Source organism: Galleria mellonella, unplaced genomic scaffold (genome assembly GCF_026898425.1).
Source record: "Galleria mellonella isolate WM207_F2 unplaced genomic scaffold, CSIRO_AGI_GalMel_v1 utg40, whole genome shotgun sequence".
In the NCBI taxonomy this organism is placed as follows: Eukaryota; Metazoa; Arthropoda; class Insecta; order Lepidoptera; family Pyralidae; genus Galleria; species Galleria mellonella.
In genome coordinates, this window is record NW_026442094.1 from 2,634,888 (window position 1) to 2,651,245 (window position 16,358).

At 33.2% G+C, this 16,358-nt stretch overlaps 4 protein-coding genes across 4 annotated transcripts; 3 read left to right on the forward strand and 1 right to left on the reverse strand.

The window, feature by feature from the left end:
* Positions 1–1,782: 1,782 nt before the first annotated feature.
* LOC113520252 (uncharacterized) lies at positions 1,783–3,358 on the forward strand. The gene is made up of 2 exons (XM_026905526.3): positions 1,783–1,870; positions 2,157–3,358. Exons 1-2 carry the CDS (start codon positions 1,862–1,864, stop codon positions 2,673–2,675), a joined length of 528 nt encoding a protein of 175 aa, XP_026761327.3. The 5' UTR covers positions 1,783–1,861; the 3' UTR covers positions 2,676–3,358.
* A 1,741-nt stretch (positions 3,359–5,099) lies between these two features.
* LOC113520253 (cytochrome c oxidase subunit 5B, mitochondrial-like) lies at positions 5,100–7,340 on the reverse strand. The gene is made up of 3 exons (XM_026905527.3): positions 7,253–7,340; positions 6,121–6,288; positions 5,100–5,290 (listed from the first exon to the last, which is right to left on the reverse strand). Exons 2-3 carry the CDS (start codon positions 6,281–6,283, stop codon positions 5,115–5,117), a joined length of 339 nt encoding a protein of 112 aa, XP_026761328.2. The 5' UTR covers positions 6,284–6,288; positions 7,253–7,340; the 3' UTR covers positions 5,100–5,114.
* Positions 7,341–9,007: 1,667 nt separating this feature from the next.
* On the forward strand, positions 9,008–10,047 carry LOC113520413 (larval cuticle protein A3A-like). The gene is made up of 2 exons (XM_026905739.3): positions 9,008–9,098; positions 9,364–10,047. Exons 1-2 carry the CDS (start codon positions 9,087–9,089, stop codon positions 9,940–9,942), a joined length of 591 nt encoding a protein of 196 aa, XP_026761540.2. The 5' UTR covers positions 9,008–9,086; the 3' UTR covers positions 9,943–10,047.
* Positions 10,048–13,161: 3,114 nt separating this feature from the next.
* LOC128201342 (larval cuticle protein A2B-like) lies at positions 13,162–14,029 on the forward strand. The gene is made up of 2 exons (XM_052898036.1): positions 13,162–13,232; positions 13,335–14,029. The coding sequence occupies exons 1-2, from the start codon at positions 13,221–13,223 to the stop codon at positions 13,953–13,955; spliced, it is 633 nt and encodes a 210-aa protein (XP_052753996.1). The 5' UTR covers positions 13,162–13,220; the 3' UTR covers positions 13,956–14,029.
* The last annotated feature ends 2,329 nt before the right edge of the window (positions 14,030–16,358 follow it).

Consider the following 16,358-nt stretch of genomic DNA (forward strand, 5'->3'; position numbering starts at 1 on the left):
AATTAAATCATACATTAAATGCGTAATGCATAATAAATATATTTTTAATTTTCATTTGATCATTAGAGTACTTAGCATAGCACACTTTTTAATCTAAACTACGGCATTATTATTTATTATTCACCATTTTCGCAGTTATTACACATGAGCATTACAAAACACATTGTTTAATACTACTACTAGGAGTACAAAGCTTTATCATGTCTATCTCATGGTGATTAGTGCGCAACATGATGATGAATTGATGCTGCGCTGTGCCCATGTGCTTTTCTAATAAATCGAATGTGTCGTTGGTGTGCCCTTGACTTGAAATATGAACCTGCATTCAATTTATTACTATTACGACATAAACTTAAATTATATTAGGGAATACCGTAATATCACTAGTAAGGATCTTTCAAAATCTATTTTTGTCTGTGGTTATTTACAGATCTCTTACGTCGCATAAGAAAATGGCCATAGGGATCAAAGGAGGGAGACTATGTACGAAAGTCGTTTGAATGGGTACCTCTGTCCCACTAATATTTCTGATGACAAGCAATTGCGCTTGTATGCCCGTGTTATGGTTTAAAGGATATACACCGTAAAGTTACAAAGTAAGATTAGTCATGACATTTTAGACCACAAGAATGAAAACGTATTAGAGATACTATGATCACAGATTACTAAAGCGTTATTTTTGTTGTTTTAAACAATCTGGAAGTTCGAATTAATCACTAGTTCTTTTTGGAACTTTTTTAAAAATAACTATGTTTGTCGTTTGCGACATATTTTCATTCAAATGTACAAATTATTTTAGATTAATTGTATTATAGAAATATATAATTTTAGTAATTTATTTTATAATAAGCTAATTTAATGATATAACGATAGATTTTACCATTTCTTTAGTTCTTGTTATATGATAATAATCTTAATACGACTATTATTCAATTCACAACACTAGTTTGAGGATACTGAGTAATGCAGCATCAAAAGATTTTACCCAACGACCTTCAGAGTTAAAAATAAATAAATGAATGTGCGAAATTAATTGGTTTAATTACCATTTCATTTGAATTTACATTATATAAATGTGTGTCAAGGAGGTGTGTCTGGATAAAAGCGAGCAGTGTTCTCTACTTTCTAAGGGAAAAACAATGAGAAAGGATATGCTAAAATAAATTTACTTAATATATTATATATTTAACTTGATTTTATATATGCTATAAAAGTATGCGTATATTCTTTACTAGCTTCTACCGACGACTGTGTACGCATGGATACTTCTAGATGGCTTATTAAAATAAAACTCATCAGATTTTAAGTCAAACCTTAAAAACATAGCTATGAATACTGCATCCAATTTAGTATTACAGTATGATTTCAGCAAACAAACAAATACTATCGTTTTGGCTTCTATTGATTTTATCAAAATATCTCACATAAATTTTACTCAAATATCTTCTTTATGTACAGTCACCATTAAGTTACAGTTTTATTTATATATATAGACTATGTATGTATAAATACTTAAAAGTATAAATATATATATACATTTCTTCTAACAATGAAGTCCACCTAATGACATATATATATATATATATCAGAAACTTTTTCGGAGACATGGACATTCTTGGAAGGCTTTGAGTGATTATTGGAGAACAAACATTATTATAATAGATAGGATGCTATAAAATGTCTTAAAGTATGGTCTATTTAATTATAAGCACGGCTTGCAACAATGCAAGCACATGCGGCAGCCATGGATGTTGGCAATACGGAACATTCGAGTGAACGCAAGCTGCTTCTATAAATACCACCAGCGATTAAATTTGGTGGACTATTTACAGCGAAGCCTATTGTCGAGCGCGATCACAACATGCTAAGGGTAAATGCAAATACGTTTATTAATATTATATCAATATATTTAGTTCAAATTATACAATTTCGTAAATATCGTGCCATAATTTAATCTTGTATTTCATACCAGTCCAATCACAATAATGTATTTTATGATATCCACGAATTGCCTATGTTTATATGCAAAGCTTTCCATCAAGTGCGCCGTTCACTTGTTTGCCATTCTGAGTTGTATAAAAAAAAAACAAGATTAGTAAATATTACCTAACAATATATTTTTTATGAGATTTCATATTATACTTTTTTTGTTTCAGGAGCTATTATTATTTATTTGCAGCGTGCCAATTATCCTCGGTATCATAGTAACAGATCCACCACCTACTGATACGGAATACAAATACTCATATAATATTGAAGATCCCACTACCGGAGACACAAAAAGTCAGTACGAAGTGAGACATGGAGGCACTGTCAGCGGGGCTTATTCTGTAATAGATCCAGACGGTACGAAACGCACCGTTGAATACACAGCAGATCCGAAGGAAGGATTTAAAGCCGTTGTACGTAAAGAGCCTGCCGAGAATGTTGTTTCTCAAAAAGAATCTCAGTATATTCCCAAAGAAAATACATATCAATATGACGCTCGATACCAAGCAAAACCAGATTATGTGACAGATGTACGAATGGAAGACTCGGACAGACATTCACAAATCCAATATTACGACAAAGTGGATTACGTTCAACAACCTGTATATTTTACGCCAGAAAACGAGCTGTCCTCGGAAGATAATACATTTGCACATGGTCAATATTTTATACCTAATAATCATTGAGATACAAAATCGTGCATACATCTTTCCTAAAATTGTGATATTATTGTAAGTTTAGGTTGATACTTCAATTATGTGAATTATTAATATAAGATAATGCTGTGTAAAAGTATTATTTAATGTAGTAACTGATATAGAGCGCTTGTTAATTACAAAATTATTGTGTGTTTAGACTAATTTAGTTTAGTATTAATATTGACAAAATTACAAATTTATTTCGAAATATTTCAATCTTAATAAACAAATTAATAAAAAAAAATGGTTACGATTTAATATAATGTATTAAATATTATAAATTATCTAAATACAAGGTACCTGATATGATGAAATTGTGAATGATTAAAATGTAAAATATTTGTTATACTAACGTAATAATACGATTGCGATTAAACGATGTATAAATACACTGACATCTGTTTACGAAATCGGTAAGTACTAAGCCTTTCTCCGAGTACATATCAGTGTTCGTTTTGCTTAGTCAAATGTTGCGAGTCATTTGCGGTGAATGTTTTAACTTACGAATCCGAGGAAGGTTCAGTTTCTTAAACCTAATAAAGAAAGTAAAAATCATACCATTTCGACTTTACTTTTTCTATTATATACTACTACGTGTAAACTTAATTAAATATGAATAAAATTATTTTTAATCTAATTATAGATCTTATTTTATTAAACAAAATTAGAACACGAGCTTGCGCACAAATATTTAATAATGTAACAAAAAAATTTGAATTGAATTTACATATTTATTTAGATTAAAAAATAAGATTCTTGAATATGAATGTATGTGTTTAGTAGGTATACAATTTTCTTCATCATTTCTATTTGGAGATCTTCTAAAATCCTAAAATAAAGTTTGTTTTTTTATTTTAGAATTTTTATTTCAGTGGCGTTAAGAGTTATTACCTATGTACAATGTATTTACGATTCTACTCAAATGTATCCTTACTAAATTGTAGTGGAACAAAAGTTCGAAAAATTTATAGTGTAAAAGTAGAATCAAATTTGGATTACTGACTTATAATGAATTATTTGTATGGCAGCATCTCTTAACCAACCAAGTGATACTAGCTCACAAATATTAGAATTCCTGTAACAAATAAATATCATAATGGCAATAAACTTTTTGTATTATATAATAGGATGAATCAAAGAGTTCCGGTACAAAGGTGTTATACGGCACTGCAGTTCACGGTCACGCGCGCGAAGTAGGGCGCCGGCGGGTGAGTGGCGGCCTTAAGACTTATACATTAACAAGCCAATTTACCCAGACCTCCACCGTTTCTCACATTAATACACATTATTGATAAACACAATGAAATCCCGTCATTGTACATAGTTATTTTTATAACATTAAATTTATTTTATAAATTTTACAAAATATCTCATCTGCCCTCTTAAGGAGAGGAGATGGCAACTAACCCCCGGCAGAAGGCCGGGGTTCAGGGCCCCAGGGAGAGAAACCGGCGTACAATGCGGGCAGAATCTAAGAGCACCGCTTTCTGCATCTTTCCCGGGAGTGAGCCGCCTCGGAATCCCAACCGTCTGAGATGTTGTTCCAGACTTGTTGGGATAAGACCGTTCACCGACATAACGATTGGAAAGATTTCGGTGGATGTCACCCCCCACATTTCGGGCACCTCGTGAGCCAGGTCGAGATATTTTCTGTTTTTCTCAGTTTCGGCTTAACATTAAATTTATTATTATATTTGATTTTATTTTAATTGATTTAAATCAATTTAAAGTTTGTTATAAACTAGTTTACCCGACAAAAATTGTTTTGTACAATTTTAAATAATTTATTTACGATTACTAGATAACAATATAGAATATTTTTTTATCACAGTCAATCAGTACATATGTACTAAGAAAATATTTACATATTTATGTAATTAGTTTAAGTGTTCTTTTTTTTTAAATGGAAGATAATGGAATGGTAATCCTGCCTGTTGACTGTTAAATAGATTTGGAGCACCTCAAAACATAATACGAATTATAATAGTAGAAAAGTTATTTACCTCCTCCGATGTTTCAACTAGATAAAGTTATTTAATGGTTATTATTATATAAAACAACCTACTGCATATTGGTAGATCTTCTCTCTACAATGCTACGTTTACGTCTTGATAGACTTTGGCGATATTATGTAGTATTCTACTTCCTGCTCTATATTTCTTCCTAAACCACAACTTTATTAACGACTTTTTCCATCTTTCCTTAATATCTATATATCCGCCCCGTCTTTAATTTAATTTTGCGTTTGATTTCAATATTTGGCACAAAGTTAGCCATTCTTATAGACGAAATGGAACACTGTCTATGTTAAAATTATTGTTTATTGTTCTAAAATTTCTAGTTAAATAAAAGCAAATAAAATTCCGTTAATAAATTTAGGTATTTTTTAATAAAAATCCAATAGAACTAATGTATTACAAGATCCAATTATAAAGGTGCAACGGGACACAGTTCGAACCAGTATCCGCAGCCGCATCGCTTGGGAACACCCTGGTGCAACCACATGTACTCAGCGTGGTTCTGGTCTGGGTGGCAGATGCAACCCATCAGCCGGGAGGCATAAGCGCTTGGTATCAGGTTTGGACGCTCGCATGTACCGGGACCTGCGGCAGTGTGATCAGTTATGTTGGTGTTCTTTTTAAACAGTTGCGAAATACGAGTACGTTGAGCCTATTTGCTCTAGCACAATATACATATTCAATTAGTTACACCCACAATGTCATTACGTAACAAAGTTACTATAATTAATATACAATTGCCTAAAATACTACAGTAGACCCCAATGAGTATTGCTCTAGCACAATACGGACTTCATCATTTCATTTGGTTGCTTAATAGCACAGACAGTAGGCTCGATTCAGAGGCGCCACTTCTCTAAACTTATCTCTTAATCTAATATTTTAATTTGAGAGTTTCATGAAATTACTGTTTTATGTACTATTATAAACTAAATATAATAATATAATATTGTTTTTTGTTAGTCTCGCTATAACTCAAAAATAGCACGACCGTTTTGTATATTTATTTTTTGTTTTATTCACTTTAATATAGAGATGGTTTAAAAAAAAGCCTAAAAATCCTTAAAATTCAGCTGAAAAATTGAAAATTAAAAACAGGTAATTTTGTATGGAAATAGTTACTTCGAATTACTTTTAATAGATGGCATTGTTTCGTGATACGAAGTTGGTACAAAGTCGTCTAATTTATAATAATTTTGTTTTAAATCTATTTGAAATGTAGTTCATATTGGTCCTGAGCGTAAAGATTTCGTTGTAATATCAACTTCTAGCAAAACTTCCCTTTTGGCCCAGAAGTTCTGAGGACGGCTTATGTTCAACAGCGGACAGTTAAGGGCTGATATAATGATGGTGACGGTGAAAGAGTAAAACAATGAGTGGACACCCCATTTTTATAACAAAATAAAAACAGCTACCTCTCTTTATGGCCATGATACGAAAAGGATCGCACTCTCCTGCTAGATGAGCAAGAAGCTCTCGCTTTTGAATGCCAGTTACATGATCCAAAGGGTCGTGTAAAGCACCATATGAACGAACATTGAATCGACGTAATTGTGTTGCCGTTCTAGTCCACCACATAGCGCCTGTTAACAATATAAACTCACGTATATACGACGTGCATACTGCTATTGTATTAAATAGAGGCGTTTACTGTTTTTAATGGTACTGGTTAACAGTTATAGAAATCTGATAGATTGACATATGGAACAGACTACAAGAACTTAAGTTTATCCTGCATTGTAATCGGGAGTCGGTTGCACTGGGTTTAAGTGAAAAATGCAAAATTCTGTATATCATTCTGGTATGGTTGGTCTGGTGGTTAACCAGGGTTGAGAAGTCAGAATAGGTGCAATAGCTATATATATATATATATATATATATATATATATATATACATATATATACATCACGCTTGTCACCTATTGGGGTAGACAGAAACAACGGAACGCTAAATACTTCTATTTAAACTCTCGGATTAAGGAAACCTTTAATGTAGTCCTTAATTAGTGCATCAGCTATTTAGTCGTCATATGGCTGTCTCCAGCAAGGTTTGGCACTTATTTATATTTCTGTTGCATCTCAATTTATTTATGCCTGATACATATTACATACATACATATTTCGTATTTTTTTTATTCATCGTCTCCAAAAGATTAAATTAATGCAATAATCTCTTTTCAATCTTTTCTACTACATAGTTTTTCAGGCTACACTTTTAATTAATCAGCCTTTTAATGTTATATCCAACAATCACTTCTGAAAGCTATAATTTCTATAGCATTTATTCCGCTTTCAAGCTTCTTCTGACATAGGATGATTCATACACGCGAAGAGAAATTTAAAGTATTATAATCTATTTATTATTTTATTATAATATAATATGAATGGAACAATGTGAATGTGGAAGAAGCTAGGTTTGTTTGAATCGAAGCATTTGGCGTTCCATTGTTTCTTACCCTAATGGGAGACAATACAGATATGTATGTATGTATGTATGGAACAATGTTTATAGTGCTTATATATTTCAGTGAATATCTACTAAAGTACCTGTATCGTAAATTATGCACGCTGACTGCTTTGTAGTTTTTTAAATGATAGTCCCATAAATGTCAAATAATTGTTTATTGTTTTTCAATTTGGGACTTATATGGCTATCCACTTTATACCTTTAAAACTTTTTGCAGTAACTTACTTAAAAAAAATGAGAGATTGCCATAGATTAAGGATCGTACCTGCGGTTAAATGAATAAAAAAAATTAATAATTATTAATTTTGTTACAGTGAGGTAAATTGTTACTACATACTACATTTGAAGCTATTTTAATGCGTATCAACTAAAAATATTTTTTCACATCATACTTATAATTAATAAATAGAAAACAAAATCGCTGAACAGTGACACAACTCTAAGAGTAGTACCCTTTACTTAGTATTGTATTGTTGCTTATTTTCAAAGTATAGCATACTTAACATCCCCTCTGTACTGTATTAAGTGCAATTAAACCTTGAAATCCCAAGAAATTAGTGTAAAGACTTAGTGCAAGATGACAGAGAGTCATCCGGTTTTAAAAAGGTAGCTAACTTGCTTACCGAGACAAGTTTTTATATAACGTGTAATGACAAACAAGCTTTGGCCCAAGGCCAATAGCCAAGGCCTATTTGCAGAAAAGTAGTAATCGTTGTCTAAAGGTACGGACCATGGATGTCACAGAATGCACTGTGAGAACCATGGTACCCATCATGTGTTGCTATTACAGAGGACAAAGGTATGGAGCATTAAATAAATATATACATAAAATGTTGCCCCAACAATTCAGGAGCAAAGTGTAAATATTATTGAAATATATTCAGTTATATAAAGAATAATCTCCATGTAAAATTCTATTTATAAAATGTACGGATAAATGAAGTATGAGTATAGTATTATTATAATAATTTTAATATTCAAGCCATCGTAAGGAGCTAGTACGGAATAAGAATGCTATTAAATAGCTTCTTGCAAGGAAAGAACTATTTGAAATAAAATTACACCCAGAACGTCTGATCAGCTTGATAAAATCTTTCTTATTCTCTTAAGAGGAACTCACCAATTCACTTACAATATTATTGTGGTTTGTTGTTGATGATTCAAACAATATTGTATTATTTTCATTATTATGTATACAACAACCTCAGATTATATAGATAGAGCATCGAGTCTCAAAAACGGGTCAACTTTTTATCAGCTAATTAGCTAATTAGTTAACTAATTTTTTTATCTGTGTTATATATACTTACTCATAAAATATAAGCTGACGTTTATTTAATAAATAAAATGAGCGTATACGCATTAAATTATAAAATAAGACAAAGTAAATATAGAAGTTATAAAGGAAACATCCATAACTATTTATCACGCAAAATTGTATGAAAAAGTTGATACGTTTTTTTCAAAGCATTCCTATGGAGACACTTCATCTAATCTAAGACAACAATTACATCCAGTAATACAATTTATATTAATAGACAAATAAATTGACCCAGTTCTTTTAAACAAAAAATATATCAGCAAACAGTTATGCATGTCATCGCAAGGACATGCCACCACCCAAAGAAAGCAGCACAGTAAAGCAAGTGATCTTTGTGCTCGAGATCAATCATAACCTACCTATTCTTGTTTTTATATTACTCGAACAAATTTATTCGACGCTTACTCTACAAGATATTATTAAATAACATTACATTTTAAAATGGCCGGTTTATAATGGCTCATACACGAGAACAACGTGGTAATGCAATATCAAACGCAGCTGAGAGGCATATAAAAAGTCTGACGGATTCAACTATGGCACATTCAACTTGAGGTTCCCTCATAGTGAAGTCACATCCTTTTCCTTTTATCATGGCTTTCAAGGTAGGATTTATAGCATCATAATTAAAATCTATTGTTTATAATACGTTGAAATTATAAATATCAAATGCATAAACTTTTTTTTCTATTCATGCATTTATAAGGTGTTTTATTTTAGTCAGCCTATCACGAGATAATTTACTATAAGTAAATTACAATAGGAATAGCTGTAGGATTGAAAATTGAGACTATAGAAAGAAAATAATTTAGGGACAATTAACCTGTGTTGCTATTAGAATATAATAATAATTGTACTTTATTATTCTAGCTGGTAGTGCTGATGTGCGTGTTTGCCGCCGCACAGGCGGGCGTTGTTGCCCCCGCAGCCTACGCCGCACACCCGGCTCCGGTCGCATATGCAGCTGCACCCGTGGTGCATGCCGCTCCGGCCGCGCCGCTAGTGCATGCCGCACCAGTCGCTTACGCCGCCCCTGTCGCCAAACTCGCCGCTGTCGCACCCGTCGCGAAAGTCGCTGTCGAGGAGTACGATCCCCATCCTCAATACAGCTTCGCATACGATGTTCAAGACGGACTCACCGGTGACTCCAAGACTCAACATGAGACCCGCGATGGTGATGTTGTTCAAGGTTCCTACTCCGTCGTTGACCCGGACGGCACTAAGCGTACGGTTGAATACACCGCTGATCCCCACAATGGTTTCAATGCCGTGGTACACAAGGAGCCCGCCGCTGTGAAGGTAGCCGCAGTCGCTCCTGTTGCTAAGATCGCTGCGCCTGTGGCATATGCTGCCGCTCCCGTGGTTCCAGCTGCCCCTGTTGTTCACGCTGCCCCTGTAGCTAAATTAGCTGCGCCCGTGGCCTATTCTGCTCCTCTTATCCACCACTGAAATATTAAATCCTTCTTGACTAGTCATTAATGTATGAACAAGTAATTATTTATTTTTATAGAACATGAGATTGAAATTAAATTAAAATATATTTTCTAAAAAGAGTCTAGTTTTTATTATTTTCTTTATAACTGTAAACAAAGAATAAAACTAAATAATATTTCAACTGATTTAACTTTAAAATGAATTTTATATCACATCTGTCAGAGAAAATAGTTATTTTCTTACTCCAGAACAGAATACAATAGGTTTTTATTCAAGTTTAAAACAATAAGTAACAAATTTTACATGAAAATCTAATTTCTATAATAATTATTTAATGTCTCAAAGATTAGTAAAATAAAATGTTCAGATATAAGTAAATAAATCCATATTTTCCTATGCGATAAATCAATAAAATACTTAAAAGTATTATAAGTAAATTTTAAAACTGTAACAAGTTTCAAGCTCGATTTTGGGCTGAAAATAAATATTAATAAATAAATATAATAAATAATAAATAAATTAAATAAATTAATAAATAAATAAATTAAATAAATATAAGTTACTAGATATATTACATAGTTCCATTTAATAGATATTTTTAATATTATATACAGAATAAACCCAAACCAATACAAACAGCCACATTCATAAGTCTAAACCTTTGCCATTACAAACTTGTAGGAATTGAAGCCACAGCCATCGAAAGACGAGGCGGTATGTTTAACCGCTACACCAACATAATTATTAATATACCTAGTCCAGCCAAAAGTTCTGTTACAAATGAAAATGCATTTTTTATGAAGTAATGTAATATTATTAAAATTTATACCTACATATTTATTAGTCTCAGCAAAAATTATAAAAATATTCTATTCGAAATGACCACCTTTGGCTTTTATACAGGCCTTTAATCTTTTTTTTTTTTTTTTTTTTAAAGGCCTTTAATCTGTCTGGCCACGAAGCTATGGATTTACGCACTACTTTCAAGGTAAATTTCGCTACTCCTTGCTCCAAAGATTTTTTAAGAGACAATATCGCAGTGTCGTTTAGAGGAACCATATCTTCTAAAACTGACCATAATTTGAAGTCTAAAGGGTTGAGGTTTGGGCTAGATGAGGGACAGTCTTCAGCTCTTATAAAGTCCGGAACGTATATTTCGAGCCATACGTGCGTGCATGCATGAGTGCGTGCGTGCGTGCGTGAGTAAGGGCGTGCGCGCGCGCGCGCGTGTGTATATTTGTAACGGAAATTGTATGAACCTACTGTGTTCGTCTCGTATGTTAATTATAATTGTATCAACGTCATTTGGAGTTTTCTTCAGATTTAGTACAGTGCTTTATGTTGCAATCTGTCGCCTTGCACTGTGGGCCGCAGCTCGCAGAGCCCTTGTAGCCATTATATTGATGTGTACGTCATCAGCAGCAGCATCGATCGGGTCAGGATTCACATTGCATGTTACCAGGTCATGCCTCAGCATTTTTTTTTTATCACCAATCAACAAAGTCACCGGGCGTCATCGGGCCCGAGAGCACCAAGTACATTAAGACCGGCGCTGCATATTATTATAAGTACGATCATATAATTTGTTTCAAATGTATTAAAGCAAAACAAAAATGGTCACGACTATAATACAGGATAGGATAGTCAGAGACATTTGCCGACTGTTGTTATTATGTTAAATGTCACGCTTGGTCTATTGGCTTAACATTTTGCATTAACTTCTAATGGTCGCGGGTTCAATCCCTACACAATCCAAATATAAGTATGTATGTTTGTATTATTATTTTTTTTTTATTTAAAAAAAAGCATGTACCTATATCTATCAATCAAATCATATAATCTACAAGCTTTGCTTAATTTAAACCAGTTGGCGCTATATAATATGATTAATGGTGTTTATTATTATTATTCATTCATCCTCAAAAATTACAAAAATCGAATTATTTACTTTTTCCATCTACCCTCGTCATATAAATACAAAAGTTATGGAGTGCATTTCAAGGAGCATTATGATAATGTGTGTGGGTGCCATATTACAAGAATTAAATTGAAATTTATAGTAAAACATAAAAATCACTTACGAAAAAGCAAACACTGAACTTATCGCTTCTTTTTGTTGCCAGAAAGGTCACTAGTGTATATTTTACATATTTTTAAAGTATGTTACTAGGATACCTAAAGAATACAGATAATTATAACCATAATCTAATCTAGTTCTATAGACTAGCCTAGTCTAGCAATAATGTGACCAATTCGATAATAAATACAACTACATAAATAAGTGATGATGAAGATAATGATTTCGTACAGACAAACGCAATGCACGATGACCTTCCATTAGATGGAGTGACGACCTCAAACGCATTGCAGGAAGTCAATGGATACAGGTAGCTTAGGACCGTTATATAATATTCCAGGGTATGAAGTTATCGGTTAATGAACTATAGGCATCGTAGTGTATTTTGTGATGTTTATGTCCTTAGTACAATGATTACTATTTTCCATCAAGTTGTCGGTCAGCTGTTTTGCTTTACAAAATTTCATAAAATAATCAAACAATATAAAAAAAAGAATAATTAGTATTTAGTAACACACAATAATATATTTTTTTCTGTCTTCAGCACACACACTACAACAAAATTCGATAAACACACACGAAAAGAAAATAAAGGGCAAAAATACAACATAAGAAATGTAACAAAGACTGATATGGTATACGGCTGTAACATAAAATAGTTACAAGTTAAATTATTGCTTTGTCCTGAAAAGGAACACTGATTTTCTGTTGTGGCCAAAAGCCAACCAGCAAATATAATAGATACTACTTGTGCTTGTAACTTCAGATTAGAACTTTTATATACAATGTATTGTTTTTCTGCCACTGTTCGAATTTTGAGATCATAAAAAAGGTCTTTATAAGCAGTTCATCCAATTTATATTTTACTTAAGTATTCTTAAACACTCATGAAATTTTCTTATCGGTTAAATTCACTTTAGATATATCTAGATATCATACTCAAATACACACATATATGTGCAAATTTATAACATTAACAATCCTATATGAAGTACCTAAGCAATATTTTTAAATTTGCGAGCTAGTAGTCCTTGTTCCATATAAACCGATACAATTGGTTTACAGATCAGTACATGTCATCGACAGAGAGGCGGGCCTGTTGACCGAATATTAGCTCTCGCCTCGGGCATATTGCGTTCAATATATAACCGCAACACTGATCATATTCAACATTATACATACCTCATCTTTCGATCATATAGTTACTACTAGCAAAATGGCATTCAAGGTGAGCAATGAATCAAATTGAGATCGATCATAGATAAATTATATGATATATGGGCAGTTGTACATTAAAAACAAATGCTAAATCAGATTATTTTACTTTCAGTTCGCCGTATTTATTTGTCTGGTGGCGATTGCCAGAGGTGGTGTTGTCCCAGCTGCACCTTTGACCTACCAAGCCGCCGCCCCTGTGGCCTATGCTGCCAGTCCAGTCGCATATGCCGCTCCAGTCGCCAAGGTGGCTGCCGCCGCCCCTGTCACCTATGCTGCCAGTCCAGTTGCATATGCCGCTCCAGTTGCCAAGGTGGCTGCCGCCGCCCCCGTAGCCTATGCTGCTAGTCCAGTCGCCTACGCCGCCCCTGTTGCTAAGGTGGCTGCCGTCGCCCCCGTAGCCAAAGTCGCCGTGGAAGAGTATGATCCCCACCCCCAATACAGCTTCGCCTACGATGTTCAGGACGGCCTAACTGGCGACTCTAAGACCCAGCACGAATCTCGTGATGGAGATGTTGTGCAAGGCTCGTATTCCGTCGTGGACCCCGATGGCACTAAGCGCACCGTTGAGTATACCGCTGACCCCCACAATGGTTTCAATGCTGTTGTATACAGAGAGCCAGTGGGCGTGAAAGTTGCCGCTGTGGCTAAAGTTGCTGCTCCTGTCGCGTACGCTGCACCAGTTGCCAAAATTGCTGCACCCATTGCCTATTCACAACCAGTCTACCACCACTAAGCATTGACGAACTGACGCGGATTAAGTAAAATTATTTATTGTCATAGAATGACGAACTGAAAATATATTTAATAATATTGTGTAATTCTTATTTTATTATTTTATTCTATCCACAAAGTCGTCTTGAAAATAAAGATTGAGGGTTAGTAGACAGAGGTTATGTATTAAATATACATGATGCAATGACGTTGCAAATGTTACGGCAAAGTCAAATGAGGGTGATTTTGGCAGTCTTTGTGTGTATGTGAATCTGTGAACAGAAAACAGATTAACATTTTGTTTTACATAATATATTTATCTGTACCCTCATAGCTATATAAAACTATTCATTTCTGTTTTAAAAAATGTCATTTGTTAAAGCATAAGTATCAATTTATAAATAATTAGAAAGTTAATTATTAATTTTATTATCATGGTATACCACGATTTATAAATCATACGACACTATGATATTACTTAATTTGTTAATTTTTTTATATCAGTATACAATTCGAAAGAATTGTGGCACTGTCAAGTATATTTAAATAATAGTATGAAGCTTAACGACAAGATTTGATGATTGAAACTATGAGACATCTTTTATGATCATAAATTTTTAAGAATTAATTATACCACAAACACCTTCTGATATTTAATGATAAAATGTTAATCAATTTCTGTTTATTTCGCGAAAGACGTCTTGTGACAATAAGCAGATAAATATACTGAAATCGATACGATGAAAGAAAAATATTGAACCTACCATACTAACACGGTGTAGTTAACTGCCATCTTAGTGTGATAGGATAATATTTTTTTACTCTTTTACGACCTGTTTGAGGAAAACGTTCAGTTTCACAATGAGAAAACTCCCTTAAAAGGATGATAATGATTATAATTTTGCCCCGTACATTAACCAAAACCACTATGTTAAGCCATTATCATAATCCACTGCGTTATACTACTAAGGTCGTTACCTTGATGGCGTAGCGGTTGAACACACTGCTGACGCACTGAACACAATGCAGGTGGTCGTGGGTTTAATCCCCGCACATTTTAATTTTTATATTTATGGCTTATGAGCATGTTCGTTGGTATCTGTTTGGAGTTTTCTATGTACAATACGTGTATTTGACTGTATATATGAACAGTATCAGAAAAAGAAAATCTCATTATCTTTTTGGATAAATAAATTGAATCATCATATTGGCCTTTAACTGTTATTCTACTGTTGAACATAAATCTCCCCTTTGGGAGGGTTTTGCCATTAGTTGCCATGCTTGGCAGGTGAATTGACAACCTAGCAAGCCTAACTGCGATGCTTTAGAGATGTTTTAAGAGGGACGCTTCTGCCCATCTCTCGCCCTCTTTTAGTCATCCCTTACGACACCAACGGGAAAGGAAGGGGTGGCCTTGTCTATGCCGGACCACAGGAACAAAAAAAAAGAGTGCTATCAATAAATAGTCTTTATAACATCAAAGCAAGTCAAGTAAGTTGTTTATTAAATACACGCTTAATAATTTTCATATAACTTAGGGTACTTGCGGCGTCTATTTTTATCTATGTCAATGGTAAATAAATTGTGATTATTAAAGATTGTAGTAGAGATACTTGGAATCTTTAATTTATCCTCAAGAAATTTAACATCCTTTCTCGTTATAGAATATTATTCATTTATGATAATGACAACTATTATACAAAATTTTAAGTTTTAATAATTTGAACTGGGCTTAGTTTTATACGAAATCTAAATTATTAGTTATATAGATATTTTTATGGAATGGAATAAGTATTGTTGGTGTTTTTTTTTCTTTTCAACCAACATTATCTATATGTCGATTAAGTTTCTTACTAACAGTTGAAAAGTTCTTAATATTAACTGTCAATTTTCATCTGTAAGCAATTAACGAAAGAACATTCGAAATGTCTTTGCTGCGCAATTATTAAATTATTGCATTAGCTAAAGAATATTAATATTATACTTTATGTATTATTATTTACTGTTATGAACTAGGTATATCTCTATAATATCACTTGATTGCCAATGGTTCTGTTTATTAAAAAAAAGTGCATCTAACCCATCTGGATTGCATGCACTTTTCGCAAATTTTTCTTATTGGACATTAGGAAGCAATAGGTGCTACATAACATTATAAAATATCAATTAGTAAAAGATCACGAAGTGATCGCGCAATGTTTGTTAAATAAGTAATCAGTCCGTGGGTCTGAGAGACCATGATCTAGGAGGAAAATAAAGCCCGACAATATTAAATTATTCCGTACCATTTTATTTTATTACTTTCACAGTCTTTCAGGTATATAATGTATCCAATGAATATACTCATGGACCATATAGATCGAACCACTGAGCAACTGAATAATTTGTAACAATTTCATAACGTTTGGCGTAAAGTCAAGAACAT